Below are 20855 nucleotides of genomic sequence, written 5' to 3'. Positions count from 1 at the left end.
CACCATTTGTCCTGGAAGTATAAATCTGTCTTGTGTGACTCCCCATAGGGGTGGCTGAGTTTTCCATTGTCCTTTAAGGGTTTTAAATAGCACCACTGATGGTTCAAAACTAGAAATCAGTATCTTTCACAGAGCACCCTCAAAAATAAACATTTGAAACAGACAGAGCCTCAGATCTTTGTATATCATGTAACAAAAATGCATGGGTTTGTGAAAGTGCTAGGAAAGCCACCTGTTAAGATGTTAGTCAGTGGAATGTGCCATTCAGCCATCACTTAATCAGTCTCTAATGATGAGTCTCATTTGGCATGAATCCATTGCTTTGAATGAACAGAAAGCACAGAACTCAGATGACAAGTTCAAGAAGAGGACAGAGACAGCTCTGGGGTGATTGATGGCATTTTTCATTTTTAGAGAAACCCTTCTTTTTTATGCTCCTTTGATCAAATCTCTGAGACAAACTTACAGTCTGACAGGGCTTCCCTTCACCTGTTTCTTCTATCCCTTCCCCCAAAACAGGCTCACAAATTTTGGAAAATAAACCTGGGTCTCACTCCATCATTACAGTCAAATAATTACCAACATGAAGCCTCTCTATTTCACACTCTTTTTTATTGAAGTGCAGTTGATTTACAATGTTGTGTCAATTTCAGGGGTATAGCAAAGTGATTCAGTTTATAAATATTTTTTTCATATTCTTTTCCATTATAGGTTGTTACAAGATATTGAACATAGTTCCCTGTGCTATACAGTAGGTCCTTATTGGTTATCTATTTTATATATGGGGCTGCCCTCATAGCTCAGTCATTAAAGAATCTGCCTGCAATGCAGGAGACCAGGGTTCAATTACTGGGTTGGGAAGATCCCCTGGAGAAGGAAACGGCTAACCAACTCCAGTATTTTTGCCTGGAGAATCCCATGGACAGAGGAGCCTGGCAGGCTACAGTCCATGGGGTCGCAAGAGTCAGACATGACTTAGCGACTAAACTACTCCCAAACTCCTAACTTATTCCTCCCTCTCCTCCTTCCCTTTGGTAACCATACTTTGATTTTTATGTCTGTGAGCCTATTTCTGTTTTGTAACTAAGCTTATTTATATTATTTTTTTTTTCAGATTCCACATGTAAGTGGTATCATAACTTAGTTAGCATGATAATCTCTAGGTCCATCCATGCTGCTGTGAACGGAAAAAGATGAATATCTTTTTCATGGCAGAATGATATTCCATTGTATACATGGACCACATCTTCTTTACCCACTCACTTGTGAATGGACAAGGACATTGTTTCCACGTCTTGGCTATCGCAAGGAGTACTGCAATGAACACCGGGGTGCGTGTACTTTTTTGAATTGTAGTTTTCGCCTGATAAATGCCCAGCAGTGGGACTGCTGGATCATATGGTAGCTCTATTTTTAGTTTCCTAAGGAACCTCAGTATTGTTCTCCACAGTGGCTGCACCAGTTTCTAATCCCACCAACAGTGTAGGAGGGTTCCCTCAAACGTCCTGAAAAAAGAGCATTTTTAAATGATTTGGCATCCTGCAGGGGAGTGCTTATTTCTATTCTGCTCTTCACTTTTCCTACCAAACTCTCTGATGGGATGATGGTGTGAAGTTCCTGCCACTGAGAGGAGAATGGGGCTTATTGTCCAGCTGGGGGAAGGACGGAAATGTGAAACCAGGGCAGAATTGTGAAGTGCATCTTGATTTGCTTTAAGGCTTAATCACATTAGGTATTTTTCTGTTTTTACTTCTTCTCTTTGCTTACCCCACTCCTTCCAAATTACAATGTCTCTAGAATGGATAAAGGAGCGCCTGTTCAAATGGCCTATGGATCACGCTCAATCAACAGCTGATGCTACACAAAATGAACAGTGATACAGTCTCTTCCCCCCCCCCCATGAAATATATTAATATCATAAGCTTCTCTAAAGATAAACAGTAGGAATGGAGTTCCAAATTCCTAACAATTATTTTCTTCCATATCCAGAAACCGGGCAGCTGGTAACCTGCTGTCTTTCCTTTGAGCTCCTCAGATTAGATCCTAAATACAATTTAATTCCAGACTCCAATATACAGTTCCTGAATTATACTGTTAAAGAGTCAGTTATGTAACAAATCTGCATTACTCCCAACTGCACACGTGCCAGAGATAACAGGCTACATTTTCTAGCTTAGGTCCAAACTAAAATGTTTTAAGTTGTGTCACAACTTATAAAGTATGCACTGCATGAAAGTATATATAATTTCTCTGAAAAATGAGTAACCCTGTTGGAAAATCAGTAAGCACTGTTCATCTTATCTTCTTTAATAAATATGGATTCTCATATAACCTGCTTGCAAAAGAAATCTATATTCAAATTCCTCCCTCTCTCATGGGAAATTAAAACATACAGAAAATGAAAATTCAAACTATGTTAGGAAGACCCCGGACATGAAAATGTAAGAAACCTAAGTAAATTTCAAACACAAAATGCAATATTGTTAATGTGTAAATAGGGATATTTGCAAATTCCTTGAGCATGGCTCAGTATCCTGCTGTTGGCAATGCTGATCTAAAGTTTAGCAAAAGAAAATCAGACATGATACATATATACAGAGTGAAGTAAGTGCTACATAAGGGCAGGCTGCAGGCTGGACCAGGCTCCTGACTGATGGACTAGCTGACCTGTCTAAGGGGCAAGACCCCTTCCCAGCTCCCTCATCTTGCCAGTGGCTGCCTAACTGCCACCCCGCCAAGGTCCAAGCTGCGGTAGGCACCATGGCATGACGGGGGAGGTTTCATGTTGTTTTCCCAGCCTCAGTTTCCCTTTGCCTTGCTATAACCAGAAGCCCCCCCCCCCCCAAAAAAAAGAAGATTCCTTGCTGCTTTTATGAAACTTTCAGGCAAATGCATGCTATCCTACTGATACAGATAAAATCTGTATTTTCGTGTTAATCAGGAATTGTAAAGGACGTTTGCTGCCTATCCTAAGTTTATGATAGACAAAGTATCCTTTTTTAGACAGACAGTACAAAATGGGCTTCTCTGTAAGTCTTCTCATATGGAAACCACGTATTTCATTTTTTATTGAGGGAATCTAGAGTCCCTTAAAAAAAGCTCAGATTCCAGAAAAACTCTTCTTTGACATCTGGTTCGGAAACAAAAGACAGAAAAGACTTAGAAGAAAAGGGGCCAAGAGCGGTGCACAGGGAACCTCCAAGAGGAAGCAAAAAAAACATGTCTTCTTCTTCCACAGTCACGTCCGTCCAGAACGTACCCGCTGTCTTCCTCTTCCTGGCCCAGTCCCTTCCGGTTCCGTTCCTGTCCTTCTCCTTCCGGCCTGAATCACCGAGGGCCTAGCCCTTAGGTGAGGTGCTGCTAAGACGCATCTGTACCAACAGGGGATGCGGGAAGGAAGCCAAACCCGCCCAGGTGACAAAGCTGGGCTAGGAGCGCAGGGTATCTACGCGGGCAAAGTCAAGTACAGGGGATGGAGCCTCAGACGGGGGAAGTGCAGGCTCACGTGGACAGAATGTTGGAGCCCGGCAGGGGGATGGGGGGCGGGGAGGGTGAAGGGAGGGAAGCTGGGCCAAGTGACCGGGAGGCGGAGGGGCTGACAGTTGAAACAGCAGGCTGGTCGCACACACAGTTTCATGGAATAAATAAATACATTAAGAATCACGAGAGCTAAATATTTTTCACTGTTGGTCAAGAAAACCTCAGTGGAAAGACAGAAAACTGGCCGGAGATGTACACTGGATTGGAAATGCAGGCATCATCGTGAAGTCACGGTGTTTCACAAGTCAGCAGATACGAGAATTAACTGAGGGGTGGAGCATGCGGCCTCGCCTGGGAGTGCTGACTCTCCAATGGCAATGGGAGGATCAAAAGCCCAGATCTTGCCGAGAAATGTTATTCTTCACCAAAGAGACCCAGGGCTCCCTGGGGAGATGGCTGACTTCAGAGCCAGGCCAGAGAAGGCACAAGAGCAGACCAAAAAAACTTGTGCTGGGAACTGAGGAAATGCTCAAAGAATCACGGGAACAAGTCAAAGGTACAGCTCCGAGGGGCATCTAATGAACAGGTCTGAGGCCACATGGGCATCAGAATGGGGCTTCCCCAGTGACTTACGGGCAAAGAATCCAGCTGCAGTGCACAAGACATAAGAGATGTGGGTTCAATCCCTGGGTCGGGAAGATTCCCTGGAGGAGGAGATGACAACCCACTCAAGTAGTTTAGGCTGGAAAATTCCAAGGACAGAGGAGCCTGGAGAACTACAATCCACAGGGTAGCAGAGAGTCAGACATGACTGAGTGACTAATACTTTCAGTTCACTTCCACATACCATCAATGGATTGCCAATGTCCAAAAAATAAAATGAAACAAAAAATGATTAGTAGGGACCCATGTTAAATAAGTGCACTGCTTCTTTGGAGCGTTAAAGGTAAGGTGATGCTGATCATCAAGGATGGGATGTTATTGTTTAGTTGCTCAGTCATGTGTGACTTTTTTCCAATCCCATGGTCTGTAAAGGCTCATATATCTGTGGAATTTCCCAGGCAAGAACACTGGCGTGGGTTGCCATTCCCTTCTCTAGGGAACCTTCTTGACCCAAGGATCAAACCCAGATGTTCTGCATTGGCAAGGGGATTCTTAACCACTGAGCCACCTGGGAAGCCCCCCTCAATGGGTACCTTATTCTTTATATCAGAGCAATCATCTTTATGTTAAATAGTTTTGCTTCAAACAATTACTCCAGAGCAATATAACTATCTACTCTACAGCATTCTGTCTTTTATACACTTTTCATAAAAGGGAGTCCATAAAATGTTTTCCTCACATCACAAACCAGTGTTATTTTTAGGTTCTATTTCTAGCAGTGGCCAAATGCACTTAAAACTCTTCTACTTCATTACTTTGATGTTTACCTATGAACCTTCCATTCGAAAGCTGTCGGCATATTCCGCCTTTCTCAGCTCTTGAAATCACTGTGAAATTGTTTCTGAGGGGCTGGAAACCTGACCTTTTATTCTTCTGTTCCTTTCAATGTTATGCTTATATGAAATACTACGGAATGAAGAATTTTTATTCTTTTGTTATTCTCGAATCATCCTATCTCTGCCTGTCCAGTGATAAGAAGTATTTTTCTTTGTTGGTTTTGGAGATTGAGAAAATAAAAACTTTAAGACTACATCCTTAACCATATTTTTTTAACCAATGCAAAAAAAACAACTGTGCTTAAAAAAAAAACTCAACATAGTACTTGATATCTAAAATATGCCAGGTTCTTTGCAAATCACTTCCTTTTTCCTTTTATTTTAACCCTATTTGATCCTTACAGGCAGGTGTCACAATCCTCATCTCACAGATATTTTCTCTATTACATCTGCACCAGCAGACACTTCCTTGATTCATGAAGAATCAGAAGAGACAGGTACAAAATGTTCAAGGGATGTGTTCCAAGGTAACCCGAGATCAGGAAGATGCTGTGAGCTGGGAAATATGTTTGTGTGCCCTGTTGCCTGTGTAACCAGGACTTTCCTGCAGTGATTTTTATAGTGTAAACTGGCAAAGTGAATTGTTATTGTTATGTAATATTATTACATAAATTATTATGTACTCATTCCTACATAAAACATACCCATCACCCTGACCTGCATGTAACCACCTAAGGTGGAGCTTAATGACTCTACTCAATGGAAGATGAAAGAATGGAATTTATGGGAGGAATGCCCCATGAATATCCTCATGGGAGGCTCTGAAATGCAGAAAAAAAAAAAAGTAAAATCTGGGGCAGAACTCAGGTAAAAAGGAGCATTTCTTTCACCTCTTCCCAGGCATGGCTGGATTATTTCTTCTTTTCATAAAACACCCACCTTCTTTCTTTCATTTGATTAGTTACTGACCAGCCACTGTGTGTGTCTCTGGAGATGCAGGTTACTGATAAGTGTCTACTCTGCTCGATCACAGGGAAGAAAGTGTTTCCTCCACTCCCTGGAGTGGACCGTTCCTAGTAAAATCCAAACAAGTCATTGTAAAGCTGACACCCGCAGTGCTAAGTCAGGAGCTTCACCCTCACTCAGTGCCCACAAAGGACATCTCACAAATGCTCAGGCTACTTTTAATGAATGTTTGTTATGAGCACTAGGAGAGGACTATTGAGAAAAGGGGTCCCTGGAAAGCTTTCCAACTAAGAGCAATTACTACAGACCCAAGGGTAAGCCTCCATTTCCATCTCAAGTTTCCAAATAAAACGCTCCACCGAGTGAAGGACAAACTGGTTTCTCAGACCCACAGGGCTCAAGAGACCCACATCTAAAATCCCCCTTTCAACAACAGTGCTGTTCATAACCACTCCTCTCAGATCCACTGCGTTTTGAACACAGGCTGCATTTGTTACATTTGATTCCAACAGAGCAGAATAAAACATGCTTTTTATAGGTAAAAAAAGAGACTGTTAAGAATAAGCCCAAACCACTGCCCCTCGTGTTTACAGATGTACACAACAGGAAATTAAATGGCTTTTTAAATGCTTTCAACTAATTAAATAGAAAGGCTTTGTGGAAATGCCATTTAGCAGTAAAGCTAACTTTTCTGCTGAAGCATTTTAAGAAACTATTTTGTATGTCCTTGGACTTGCCAGAGGATTAAGAAATAGAGAACTCTTTTGTCCTCTATAAAGATGGGGTTTTGGATATCTCTCAGAGAGGGAGATGGGAGGGAATCATGAATTTAATTATATAAGTTGCTTCACTCTAAAAATAAGAGTGCTAAATTATAATGCATAGTAACAGCATTTAACAATCAAATCAGCAAAATGGAACTGCCATTTCCAATTTCACCATTGCCGATTGCTAAGTGACTGCCGATTCCACCCGCAGAGAGACAGGGGGAACTGGCCACCCATTAGCAATACTCAGAGTCAGCATCAGAAAGCAGAGCTGGAGCACCTGCCAGGCACCAGCCGACAGTCACACCTGGAGCAGGCGTGAGGCACTGGCCCCATCCCCAGAGGGACGGGGAAGGTCACCGTGCAGAGGCAGAGATGCACCTACCTGCCAGACCAGGTGCTCCTCAGCCCCCGGCGATGCAGACAGGCAGACACTGAGCACGACGGTGTGAGAAGAGGAGGTGAGCACGCTGGCAATGACGGCGTCCCGCATGTTGAAGGGCAGCATGGTGTACACCACGAAGATGATGAAGAGGAAGAAGGAGACCTGAGGTGGGGAAGAAGGGCGGTGAGAGTCACAGAGTGTCCCTGCTCCTAAGGCCCCCTCTCGCCTTCCCATCACAGGCTTCACAGGCCCCCCAGGTACCACAGCCACTCAAGAAACACTGTTACGACAGAACACGGAGGCATGTGCAAATAAATCCACTGGGTCCCAAGGAAGGACTAACTGTTGTGACGGAAGGGGGGAAAAAAAGGTTCTTTTTCAAAATTTGGGGATTTCCAGTTCTGACATCTGAATCACTGCAGACATGAGGTGAGTCTGAGCACCTCGTGGGCATGGATCCAAAGCTGGTTCCAAACTCTCAGGGCTTAGTATCTGTGCTTTAGAACACGTATCAGGACTCTTTACATTTTTTATCACAGCATCTTAAGAAGAGACCCAAGGAGAATGGATGGCTGCCATCTGTGGGGAGTCAGCTGAAGTAGATGCAAAGAGCAGGAATATGAAATTAACAAGATAAAGCAGCTCAGAGGCGATTACCCTAGAGGGAATGTCAAAGATTTAACATACAATTACTATATGACCCAGCAATTCCATTCCTAAATGTATACTGTAGAGAACTGAAAACAAGTACTCAAACAAATACATGTACACACATGCTCATAACAGCACTATCCACAATACTCAAAAGAAGGAAACAACACAAATGTTCATCTGCAATGAAAGGATAAATGACATGTGGTCCATGCACACAATGGAATACTATCCAGCCCTGAAAAGGAAGACAGTACTGATACAGGCTACAATGTGGATGAATCTCAAAACCAGTAGGTTAGGTAAAGACAGCTAGGGCAAAAGACCCAGTACTGTATGATCCCACTTACAGGAAGTATCCAGAATAAGTAAATTTATATACAGAAAGCAGATTGGTGGTTTTTAGGGGCTGTGCCAAGGAGGAATGGGAATTAACTTCTCAACAGGAAAAGGGCTTGATGAGAATGTTCTGGAAACTAGACAGAGCTGGATACTGCACACTGTGAATGCATTAAAAAACCACTGAATTCTTTCCTTTAAAGTGGCTAATTTATGTCATGTGAATGTCACCTCAATAAAAAAAAATCAATGTGAAACAGCTTAGAGGAAAGTTTGGAATGGAAAAGAAAATGGTTTAGTAGGCAATAAAACAGGCCATTTTCATTACAAAAGCAGCAGAACATCAAAAGGGATAAAAAGGTGGTAAATCAAGTGGAAAAGAGACCAGACCGAGGTCAGAAAAACAGGGAGCATGAGGATTTGGTGAGCTTCATTCAGCACACAGGTCTTCACTCAAAAAAGCAAGTGAGGCCAAGGAAAGAGCTTGTCCCACTTTTACAGGATGACCCAGGTTACTTTGATTTTGTTGTTTAGTTACTCAGTTGTGTTTGACTCTTTGCAACCCCATGGACTGTAGCCCACCAGGCTCCTCTGTCCATGAGACTTCCCAGGCAAGAATACTGGAGTGGGTTGCCATTTCCTTCTCCAGGAGGTCTTCCCAACCCAGGGATGGAACCTGAGTCTCCCGCATCTCCTGTATTGGCAGGTGGATTCTTTACTGCCGAGCAACCAGGGACGCCCTTGGGTTACTTTAAGGAATCCTGAAGCCCAACAGAGTGGGAAGGACTTAAGAGCCGGGGCAGAGCTATTCTGCTGGAGTTCGGATGGTGTGAATTCACATGAAGGACATGGACAAAATCCTCTGCTCTGGATTTAACAAAGAGAAGCCTGGGTGGACACCAGGTTCGATTCCCTTCCTGCAGTCATGGGAGCTTGTAACACGCATTACAATCAAAAGGTAACTGTGCAGATTCTCTTAGGCAGGGTGTCAGCCTCAGCACTCCTGACACCTGAGGCTGGAGAATTCTTCATGACGGACACTGTGCGCTGCAGGATGTGTTAGCAGCATCCACGGCCTTGACCCACTAGATGCCAATAACATTCCACCTTCAAAGCTGCGACAATTGAACACGTCTCCTGCCCTCTTCAAGAGTCTTCCAGGGCGTAACACTGCCTCTGGTTGAGAACCACTCAGCTACAGGGGAAAGTTTTTCTCAAGAATGAGAAAAACAACTGCTGCCCAATCCCAGCTCAGTGAGAAAATTAAGCCTACTTTGGAATCCCTAATATCCAGCAACTTTACAGGAAAGACTTTCAATCAAGGTATTTTTATTTCTACACATAGGATTTATGCCAAACCCTCATATCCTATGTGTGTGCTAAGTCACTTCAGTTGTGTCTGACTCTTTGCAACCCTAAGGACCATAGCCTGCCAGGCTCCTCTGTCCATTGGATTCTCCAGGCAAGAACACTGGAGTGGGCTGCCATGCTATAAGAGGTATTAAACAAATATGTTCAGGTATCAAAATTGACAATTACAAAAGACAACCTCTTCGCCAACTACAGGTTTTTCTTCTAATGTAAAATCCTTTAGCATTTCTTTGAAATTAACAAAACTTTTGAACAGCTTAATTTTGGACAGCTTTTAAACTCCAACGTGGTTTCAATTAATACACACTCTGCTAACAGTTTGAGCTTTGAAATGCAAGCACACGGCAAGCTTATCTGCAGTAACCAAATGGAAAAAATAGAGGCGGTTGGTTTTCCCAATACATATGGTTGCTCCTGTTATTCACTTTTGGATGACAAAATGAAACTGTTAAAGGTCAATTAAGCAAGCCATATTCAATTAAGTTTTGGATTTTAGTGGCAGCATTTCAGGAGCCAAGTTTTGGGAGCTCAGTGAGTGATGCCCAGCTGCATTCGGCAGACTAGAGGGAAAGAGCTTAGTACCGTTTCAAGACCCACGGTGGGGACAGTCTGCACTTTTTATTAATCCCAGAGGACTTTATTTTTTTTAGCCTGCTTTCCAAAACAACTTCAAATAGGGCCATATGTAAAACCATAATGGATCTGGCACATCTACAAAAGTGGGTGGGTATAAACTCCAAAATGTTGAATGCAGGCACTTGGGTTTCCATGTTACCATGGGGACATTTCCACCACTGATTCCCCTTGGATGTGTCTCTGTCCAGAGGCTGGAGACAGAGGGGAGGACCAATCCGGTTCTGGACACTATACAGAAACCCACATGAGCACCGGATCTGAAGAGACAGCCCTCATCTCAACAGAATCATTTCGAGAGTTTCTCTTAACTCTGGTCCAGCATCCGCCTTTTGCAAGACATGCGTTATCTTCCCCTTGAAGGTCCACTTGACTTTCAAGCTCCACAAGTTTCAAACCAACTACGAGACTGTCCTTTATGTTCTTAAACCTGTTCCTCTTACCTGGTAACTCAGTTCGACTCAGGACGCCTTCCTCTCCAATCAACCCAGGCATCAATGTTTGAGAACCAGTTCTGACAATTCTACACATACATACTTAAAAAAAAAAAAAAACCTTCTGACTACCGAACTCCAGCATCTGGCATCTGACTGCTCCTCTCTGCTGTCACGGCCACCAGGCAGGCTGAAGACCTTTCCATTCGGTAAGAAACCCGCTTCCACAATTTCCCTCCCTACTCTCCCCAAGGTAAGCATCCTTCCTCCCTCCTGCCCATTCCACCCCATCCTCCCCACTCCTGGCAACCATCAGTACTCTTTTCCAGACAGTTCTAGCTCTCCTCCTTCTCAGCACATGGTAGAAATGCATTGAGCATTTCTTTGAAATTAGCTGAGGCCATGTGACTTGCTTTGACAAGTGAAGCATAACCAGAAATGATACGTGTCCTTTGTGGGTGGAAACTTTAAAAGCAAATGCACAGTTTCCCAAGTCCCTTCCCTCCCTGGCAATCGTGGAAACATGACATTGGATGGAGCTCCTCCCAGTCTTGGTCGCAAAGGAAGGACAGAGCCCCTCGACTGACCCACCTGGGTCTGTGGGCATGTGAGTGAGCCACTACCCTTGATGCTGGCAGGACCTGGGTACCCCTAAGCACAGCCTGGATGGTCCTGACTGATACCAAGCTTATACAGACACACATACACACTTGCACACATGCACGCACGCACATGAGAGGTTTTACTGATGGATTAAATGGGATGCTCTTATATGCATTACCCTGCAATTTGCTTTTATCAATATATACACCATAGGCATCTTTCCAAGCCTATAGGTGTGAATATGTTATTTACTTTTTACCAGTAGCAAAATATCCCATAGAAATGGATGCACTGCACGACTCCAGAATTTCCTTACAGACCAGCCCTGCGGCATGATAGGAAGCCCTGATCCAACTGCTGCAGTAATGCTCTCACAGGTCTCCTTCCCACCAGAATCCCCCCTTCTTTAATCTGGCCCAGATACAACTGCTGGGCGGGCAATTCTGAGTGCAAAAGGCTGTTCGTGGTTTCCTTAGATGCACGTTTCCTCGGGCTCACCCTGTGCTCTGAACACTTCTCTCCAAGGTTTCTTGTGATCACAGAGTCACAAGGAAACCATATGGTCTGGAGGTGTTTTCATCCTCACCCCCACCCTGCTCCAGAAGCATCCTCTGCTCCGGCCCACCCAAATCATCCCCCCACCGTGAGCCTGGGGTACTCTCACCTCTAGGTCTGCCGTTTTCCATTCTCAGATGGTCCTGTCGCCTCTTCTTGGTTCGCTCAAATATCACCTCTTTCTAGATCCAGTGCATATACAGACTCTTTTATCATTTCTCCGACAGTCTCCAGCGGCTCCCTATCTCACTCAGAGGCAACTCCCAAGGCCTGGCAACGTCCTGCCAGTCCTTCTGCAGCCGCCCTGCCCTCCTCTCGGCCGGCCCCCGCCTGCCCTTGCTGGGATCCAGCGTCTACAGCCTCCTGACTGCTTCTGGGGCTTGCCAGGGATGCTGCTGTGTCCCCCTCCCAGGCTCCCTCTTCCCGCTCAGGCCTTTGATCAAGTATCACTCTACCTACCAGGCTTCCCTGGTGGCTCAGAGAGTAAAGAATCTGCCTGCAATGTAGGAGACTGGGGTTCAATCCCTGGGTCAGGAAGATCCCCTGGAGAAGGGAATGGCCACCCACTCCAGTACTCTTGCCTGGAGAATTCCATGGACAGAGGAGCCCGGTGGGCTACACCCCATGGGGTGGCAAAGAGTCAGACTTGACTGAAGCAACTTTCACTTTCTCTTACCTACCCGCCTTCGGGGACGGCCCTGCACAAAACAGCAACTCCACTCCTTCCACACGCTGGTCCTCGTCACCTGCTTTACTTGTTTATACCTATTTGTTGTTGCTAAGTTGCGTCTCACTCTTTGAGACCCTATGGACTGTAGCCCGCCAGGTTCCTTTGTCCATAGGATTCTTTAGGCAAGAATACTAGAGTGGGTTACCATTTCCTCCTCCAGGGTATCTTCCTGACCCAGGGATCGAACTCGCATCTACCACTTCTCAGGCATTGGCAGGCAGATTCTTTACCACTGAGCCACCTGGGAGCCCATAACACCAACAGTTCTGAATTTGTTCATTTTCTCCCTCAGTGAAGCTTAAATGACATCATAAGGGTAGGAACTTGTTTCACTCACAGCATAGACGCCAGTGCCTAGGCCCCCAGTGGTGGATACCTGGTAGGTGCTCCATGAATATTTGCTCTCTGCATGAAAACCTCTATTATACATCCCAATATGACCCCAACTACATTCACACTATTAGCATCTGCTCACTCCATGTATCTCTAAAGACATCTCCCCATCTTCCTTGATCCAATTGACCTTGCCATGAACTATGGCCATATTGAATTTTGAATGCTTATTTCTCTACAGATCAATCACATTTAAACACTTAAGTGAACAGACATCTGTCAGATGCCAATGGCAGGCAACAGCAGACAATGGATCGAACAGGAAATGGCCCTTGTACTCAGGGAAACTCCTATTCTACCACCAAGAGCCTTTGAGCCCTAGGGGAAAAAAAAAAACTTACTGTAATGCCAGATTTTAGTAAAAATTGCCCAAGGAAAAGATAAAAATTTTGAATATATTGATATCATTGAGCCTTCTAGAAGGGAAGTTGTAAATTTAAAATAAAAATTTCCTCTTTGAATATGATTTCCATCCCAAAGGATTGCTGGCTTTGAGACTATTTATACAATTTACTAACTAGAAGCATCTCTGAAACTCTCTGGAACTGCATAACTATAAAACTAGTGAGAAATAGAAAAACAAAATATGCAAGTGATATTTATCTTTTCACCTAGACCAGTATTTTTTATCTTGTTCTTTGATCAGACTTTACATAAAGATTACTTTGAGTCACTATCACCTTTTTTTTAGTGAGAATATATTTTTAGTATAAAACAATCTTTAATTGGGAAATCCTTAGTCACCAATTTTTAGTGCTGGCCCATTTTTAGCTAGCTAGTGTGTTAAGGCTACTTTGCGTGTCCCTTTTATGATCACCCTGGTTTTCAAGTTTGACTTTCTCCTCTTTTTCCTCTTTCTTTCTCAAGGTCTTCCCAAAGGAGAGGGGTTCATATCTGTATATACAGATCTCCTATGTGTATGTGTATGCACACACATGAGGGCATTATGCTGGTGAGACAAACCATACAAAGAAAGACACTGATGTGTACATATATGATATCACTTCTGCATGGAATGTAAAAATTCCAACTCGTAGAAATTGAGTGGAATGGCAGTTCCCTGGAGCCGGGGTGGAGAAATGGGGAGACGTTTGTCAAAGGACACAAAACATGCAGTTCAAGGGTGAGTAGGTCCTGGGGACACACGCACAGTATTACATTTACAGTCAACAACACTGTATTATAGACATCCAAGTCACGGAGAAAGTAGATCTTAAATGTTCTCATCACAAAGAAAGAATGACAGCCATAGGACGTGGTGGAGGTATCAGCTAACACTCTGGCATCAATCAAAGGGCTCTTTTAAAATGTTCAAACTGACCCTGTCGCTCCTCCTCTGTGTACATCCCACCACTGACTTTCTACAAGACGAAGAAAAACTCAAAGTCTTCGGAGTGCCAATAAGGTTTCCTGCTGATCTGCTCTGGCTGAAACCCTAACCTCATATCTCACCAACTCCCATCACCCCATGTTCACAGCCTTCCATCCTGGCCCTACTGATGTCCCTTCGACAACCTCGGGGCCTTTGAACTTTCTGTTCTTTTGCCCCAAATATTCTTCCTTAATCTTCCCTTGGCTGGCCTCTTTTCGTCATCCAGGGCTTACAGCTCAAGCATCACCTTCCAGAGAGAAGCCCACCAACCTCCCATCTAAAATAACATCCCCATTCACCCTCTAGCTAATCACCCTGCTGAACAACTTCCTCTCATTACTGGAATTTGAATGCTCATCTTTATATTTATGTTTAACAAGGATACCTGAGAGTAGAGGGTCATCCCAGCTACACTGAAAGACTCGTCCATGAAAATTAAACCAGTTCCTCAGAGCCAACTGAGCGCTCTGTGCATTGGCTAACCTGTGGGGGTCTGATGGCTTCTGCCTGGGTGTGCTCAGAGTCTTCCCACTTCTCCCCAGTTCACTGCTGGTCCTGACTGACTGTCCTTCAGGATATGGGAGGTACAAACCTCCTCGGCACATCCATTATTCTCCAGACTAGTGACGACCCTGAACCAGCTCTTGCTTTGCGGAACTCAGACACCTCCTGCAACACCAACGGTGGGCCTTGCGCCTGAATGCAGCCTCACCTGGCAGCTTGTTACAAAAGCAGGCACTTGAGCCCCTGAAGTTTACTGAATCTAACTGTATTCTCAACCTGCTACCAGGTGGCCTGCCTGGAAGCCACACGGATCTGATGGGCTCTGGGTGGGTTCAGCGGTCAGCATTACCCTCACTTTTGTGGCAATGACTACAGAGAACTCCCAGTATGCTGACCACATGGAGACACTGGACAAGGTCGAAGCCTCCTGCTAAATAGACACTGATTTAATAAACAAATCAGTGAACTATGAATAATTACTCATCTTCACCTTGGTTACTAGATCTTATTTCTTGAAGTCTCCAGACCAATTTGATTTTAAAATAAAGATCATTTAAGAAATTATTTCCAGCTTCACTTCTACTAAATAAGCCAAAAACCACAGGCCAGCAATTACTGATGACATGTGACGTCTGGGCCATTTGACACATCTTCCTCCATGTGATCACTGCCCAGTTCTGCTGTTTTGATTTTCCAGTTGGAAGCTCTCGTTTCAGAGGAAGGAACTGAACTGTCCATTTGAGTCATTAAGTTGTATCTCTCACTGAACTCTGTGTAGTTCAAGGACAACTCCATCTTACTGTGAAAAATATGCTTAGAAGTTCTAGGAAATTAATTCTATGCTATTCTAGTTCAGTTCAGTTCAGTCGCCCAGTCGTGTCCAACTCTTTGAAACCCCATGAACTGCAGCATGCCAGGCCTCCCTGTCCATCACCAACTCCCAGAGTTTACCCAAACTCATGTCCATTGAGTCAATGATGACATCCACCTATCTCATCTTCTGTCATCCCCTTCTCCTCCTGCCCTCAATCTTTCCCAGCATCAGGGTCTTTTCAAATGAGTCAGCTCTTCGCATCAGGTGGCCGAAGTATTGCAGTTTCAGCTTCAACATCACTCCTTCCAATGCTATTCTAAAACATCCTTAATGACCATCCTGCAGGATAAAAACTCTGGGACACTTTGAAGACTCAATGATAGAAAAGCCTATATTTTTCCTCTACAGATATTTTTGGCCAAGAATATTTTCTGCATATCAACTCCATCTTTACAGAATATGAAAACATTTCTTTAAATGTTATATTATTAAGGGAAAGAATGCATATTATGTTCCTTGATGGAATGCCTAGGCTCCAAAGAGTACTGATGAAATCATGAATCACAGAGTAGCTTTCATTCTTCTGCTGAAAATATTATTCACAGTTAAAAGAGATTAATGATGGAATCAGAGGTAAAACAATAACCTTCACTGTGCCTTTTTTTAATTTAAAATAGGTGGGAGGTGTATCATACATTTTTAAAAGCTTGAAAAAAGAGAATAGTAGAATGTTTAAAAAAAAACAAAACCTGGTATCCTAGGGGAACAAAAGCAGCCTGCTCTCTTCAGCCCTGTCTGTCCGAACCCTCGGCCCCTACTCTGAGACAGCGATAACTAATGCAGTTTCCTAATTTCCTTTCCATGGTCCTTTCTGTTTCCCCTGTTTCCTTGTTTGGCCCTGGGTATCCATCTACATATATGTTTCCTCTTCCTTTCTTCATCATTCACGTATTCATTGATTCACCAGTATTTACAATACCCGAGGCATTTTGTTAGCTATCAGGGATAATATACAGTCCCTGCTCTTAAAACTGGTGACATTCCTGGGAGTGAAGGATAATCTCCAAATTTGTTCATTTGTTTCCTGTACCCCTTTTCCCGCCTGACACTCACATAAAGACAGCAGGGTCTGTCTGCAAGTCTGATTTGTTTAGAGCTAAAAATTTGTTTTTTATACCGTTCATGGGATTCTCAAGGCAAGGATACTGAAGTGGTTTGCCATTCCCTTCTCCAGTGGACCACGTTTTGTCAGACCAATCTACACAGCATATTAAAAAGCAGAGACATTACTTTGCCAACAAAGGTCCGTCTAGTCAAAGCTATGGTTTTTCCAGTAGTCATGTATGGATGTGAGAGTTGGACTATAAAGAAAGCTGAGTGCTGAAGAATTGATGCTTTTGAACTATGGTGTTGGAGAAGACTCTTGAGAGTCCCTTGGACTGCAAGGAGATCAAACCAGTCCATCCTAAAGGAGATCAGTCCTGAATATTCATTGGAAGGACTGATGCTGAAACTGAAACTCCAGTACTTTGGCCACCTGATGGGAAGAACTGACTCATTGGAAAAGACCCTGATGCTGGGAAAGAGTGAAGGCAGGAGGAGAAGGGGACAACAGAGGATGAAATTGTTGCATGGCATCGACTTGATAGATGTGAGTTTCAGCAAGCTCCAGGAGTTGGTGATGGACAGGGAAACCTGGTGTGCTTCAGTCCATGGGGTTGCAAAGAGTCGGATACGACTGAGTGACTGAACTGAACTGAAACTTTTATTTTGAACTAAAAAAACGGACTTCCCTGGTGGCGCAGTGGATAAAAATCTGCCTACCGATGCAGGGACACATGTTCAATCTCTGGTCTGGGAGGATTCCACACGCCCTTTAGTTTAGGGCAACTAAACCCATGTGCCACTACTGCTGAAGCCCTTGTGCCCTACGGCCCATGCTCCCCAGTAAGAGAGGCCACTGCAGTGAGAAGCCAGTGCATCACAACTAGAGACCAGCCCTCGCAAATAACGAAGACTTAGCAGAGTCAAAAGTAAAATAAATTAAAAAATGTAATCCACCTGTAATTAGCAAGCTACTCTGTCTGAATATGAGCTACCATCCTTGTCGTTGGAGCATTTACATGGTGTTTCTTGTGTCTGGAAAAACAGTGCAGTGTTTCCACACGATCCTCCTGTTTCCCAGTGTATCTCTTCCGTTTTTTAAAGGTTTGTCCCGCATGGTGGTCACTTGGTCAAAATAACAAGGAGAACACAGGGCACCTTGAACGTGGCTCAGTTAGGCTCAGTTCCCTAACGTAGGAGATGTGGACACAGTTCTGTCTTCTTGCCTGGTCCTTGCCATGGAGATGCTGGAGTATTCATCTCTACCCACTGACTTTGGACTTGGTAGTGAGACTTACTTTCAGTAATGAGGAAGTGCTGAAGTGACAGCTACCTGTTCAGAATGGAGGCTTTCAGAGGCTTCAGTTCTTGTGTCTTGCGAGATCTTTCCTTACACTGCACAGACTCTCTAGTCCTGGCACGCAGGCCCAGAGGATATGGTGTGCAGGCTTAGGTGTTTCGAGGCATGTGGGTCTTAGTTCCCTGACCACGAGTTGAATCTGAGTCTCCTGCATTGCAGTGTATTCTTAACCACTGGAACACCAGGGAAGTTCCCCACCTGCCCTTTTGGATGTCTGGTTTTCCACAATGAGAAGTTCATGGTCCAGAAAGACAAAGCTCTTTCAATTGAGTCTGGGTTATAGATCTGAGCCTAAAACAAAGTCTGGACTATTCCCTACCCGCCGAGCCTGGGGAGAGCCAACAGAGATCAGACAAATCCCGCCCCTTCAGATAGTGAGTATGAAAGAGAAAATATGCTATTACTGCTACAAGTCACTTGGATTTACTTGTTATTCAGAATTATCAGAGCAGAAACCTGACTAATACAGCAATTGGTATCATAAATGATGTTCTACTCTAATGAAAACCTCAAATATAGGTCACTGCCTTTGGGACTTCCAAAGACTTATTATGTTAACCTATTGGCAAAATAATTGGTAAGCATGGCTTCTAAGAAAACCATTTCCCAAAATTCCCAGGCTTCATAAGGTCTTGGAATTGCATGAATATGTCTTTAGAAGCAACAGAAAAAAGACCTGGGAACAGGTAGAACATTTCCAGAAATAACTGTTAGTGTACAGAAAGAACGTCATCCAACCTAAAATCGATATTTTGATGATCTCAAAATACACGACAAACAGGATCTATTGACAAGTGTTTTCTTATCTTACAATTAGGAAGATCCAGGTGCTGAGGGATTAAGTATTTTTCCCAGAGTCATAAACCAACATAAAAACAAGCCATGATCTTTCTGCTTAAGCTAAAATGTTATTTCATCCTACTCCCTGAAGGTGAACAGGGCAACCTAAGGAAAGCGTCTCTGAGTATCAAGGGTACTCATGTTATTCAAACTGAAAAAGAACCTTGAGCATCCATCTGCTCTACCAAAAGAGCTTGTTCTAACACCAGGAAGTCCTTTTCCTTAAAAATTATTTTTCTCATCAAATGCAAAGAAAGAAAACAGCAAGTTCATTTGGAAGCAACCAGGCAAAACGATGTCCATTAGAAATCGTCTACTCATTCTTTCTAGTTATTAATACATGATTAGAAAAAATAATGTGCTCCTTAATGATTTTTAAGTAATTTTTTTATAAGGTTCTGAATAAATTTCTACTTTCTGAGCTTATATTTTTACAAAAGGGACTCTGTGAACATTTTCATCTCTCCATGGTTCCCTTTTTGTGTGTACCAGAATGGACCAGGAGCCCATCCTGCGAGTGACGAATTTCTCATCCTTCTAATCTGGCAAGTGGGTAGTAGACAGTTAAGAACACACATCACAGACTCAACCTTTCCTACTTCAATTATATCAACTTCACTTTCACTAACTCTCAGGTTTAAATTATACACTACATTGCCATTAAATCAGCACTGATTATAAGGTCATGAGCTCACAGACAGTCATAGCCTTGAGTAGTTCGTGTTACAAAATAGACAGCAATGCACTTGCACTTTGATTAATTGCAAGAGTTAAAGTAAGAATACCCAGACAACTCCATTAATAGAATTAATCAATCAAATATGACATACTGGCCCCTTTTAAACCAGCTGTTTGGGTAAAAATAACTGCAGTCTTAATTTGTTTATCTTTTTTCTTTCTACTCAAATGTCAACTGTTTCATTCTATCTTATCTCCAGCCCTTAAGGAACTGGGATAAGGTCTCCACTGTTTGTATTCTCAGTTTATGATAACCAGAATTTTGCATGTATGTATACTTTGAAGATTTAAAACACTGACTTATCTATAGAGGGGCTTCCCAGGTAGCAGGGTAGTAAAGAATCCACCAGCAAATGCAGGAGACACAAGAGACGTGCATTGGATCCCTAGGTCAGAAAGATCCCCTGGACCAGAAAAGGGTAACCCACTCTGGTATTCTTGCCTGGGAAATCCCATGGACAGAGGAGACTGGCAGGCTGCAGTCCATGGGGTCTCAGAGTCGGATACAGCTGAGCACAGCAGAGTGGCACAGCTTACCTACAGAAACACCAAAAACTGTTCTGCTGTCCTCTGTCTGTATGCAATGGCCACATTTTAGAGGGTACATCTTTAAACAATTATTAAAAAATTGTTTTTTAATCTATTAAAAAATTGTTCCTCCAGTTGTTTAGACAAACACTGTACCAAGGAGTTCCCACCATGCTAGGCTAAATCTATGGCTAATGGGCTGTGCCATAAGCAAGTGAAGTGAAGAGAAGTCGCTCAGTCGTATCCAACTCTTTGCAACCCCATGGACTGTAGCCCACCAGGTTCCTCAGTTCATGGGATTTTCCAGGCATGAATACTGGAGTGGGTTGCCATTTCCTTCTCCAGGGGATCTTTCCGACCCAGGGATCGAACCCGGGTCTCCCGCATTGTAGACAGACACTTTACCGTCCAAGCTACCAAGTACTACCGTAATTCTACTTAGTAAAGGAAAATACGGTTGCATGAAACAATTTGGAAATGCAGTACCACTGCTTCAGTAATAGGTGTTTTGTAGAAGAAATGGTGTCCTGGAAAATCACTTTGAATAATATTATTTTAGAAGAACAACAACAACAACCAAAAAAATCCCATAAGGTCTTCATAAAAACATAAAATGTTATGTAAAAGGGCTTTTATTTATATTCGTTGTTTTGGTCTTTATGAATATTCATGCCCATATTCTTTTGAAATATTATATTTATTTAATCTGAAAGGCCAGTGCTTCAGATGAGAAAAACTCATGTGGGGAAAAGGAGTGAATTATTCATCTAAAAACAAATATTGTTTGGCGACTCCATTTTCTACTTGTGTGTTCAACACCTCCAAAAATCAGCATTTAGTGAAGCAGCC

At 43.3% G+C, this 20855-nt stretch overlaps 1 protein-coding gene across 3 annotated transcripts in view; it reads right to left on the bottom strand.

The window, feature by feature from the left end:
• ADCY2 (adenylate cyclase 2) overlaps positions 1 to 20855 on the bottom strand; it is a 438654-nt gene that overhangs the window by 313406 nt on the left and 104393 nt on the right. For all 3 annotated transcript variants that reach the window (XM_043488503.1, XM_043488504.1, XM_043488505.1), the window contains exon 3: positions 7038 to 7199. In XM_043488503.1, the coding sequence (XP_043344438.1) occupies positions 7038 to 7199 (162 nt within the window). The remainder of the gene's footprint in view (positions 1 to 7037; positions 7200 to 20855) is intronic.

This window comes from Cervus canadensis, chromosome 16, assembly GCF_019320065.1.
Source record: "Cervus canadensis isolate Bull #8, Minnesota chromosome 16, ASM1932006v1, whole genome shotgun sequence".
NCBI lineage: Eukaryota > Metazoa > Chordata > Mammalia > Artiodactyla > Cervidae > Cervus > Cervus canadensis.
This window is presented reverse-complemented; position numbering and strand designations above follow the sequence as displayed.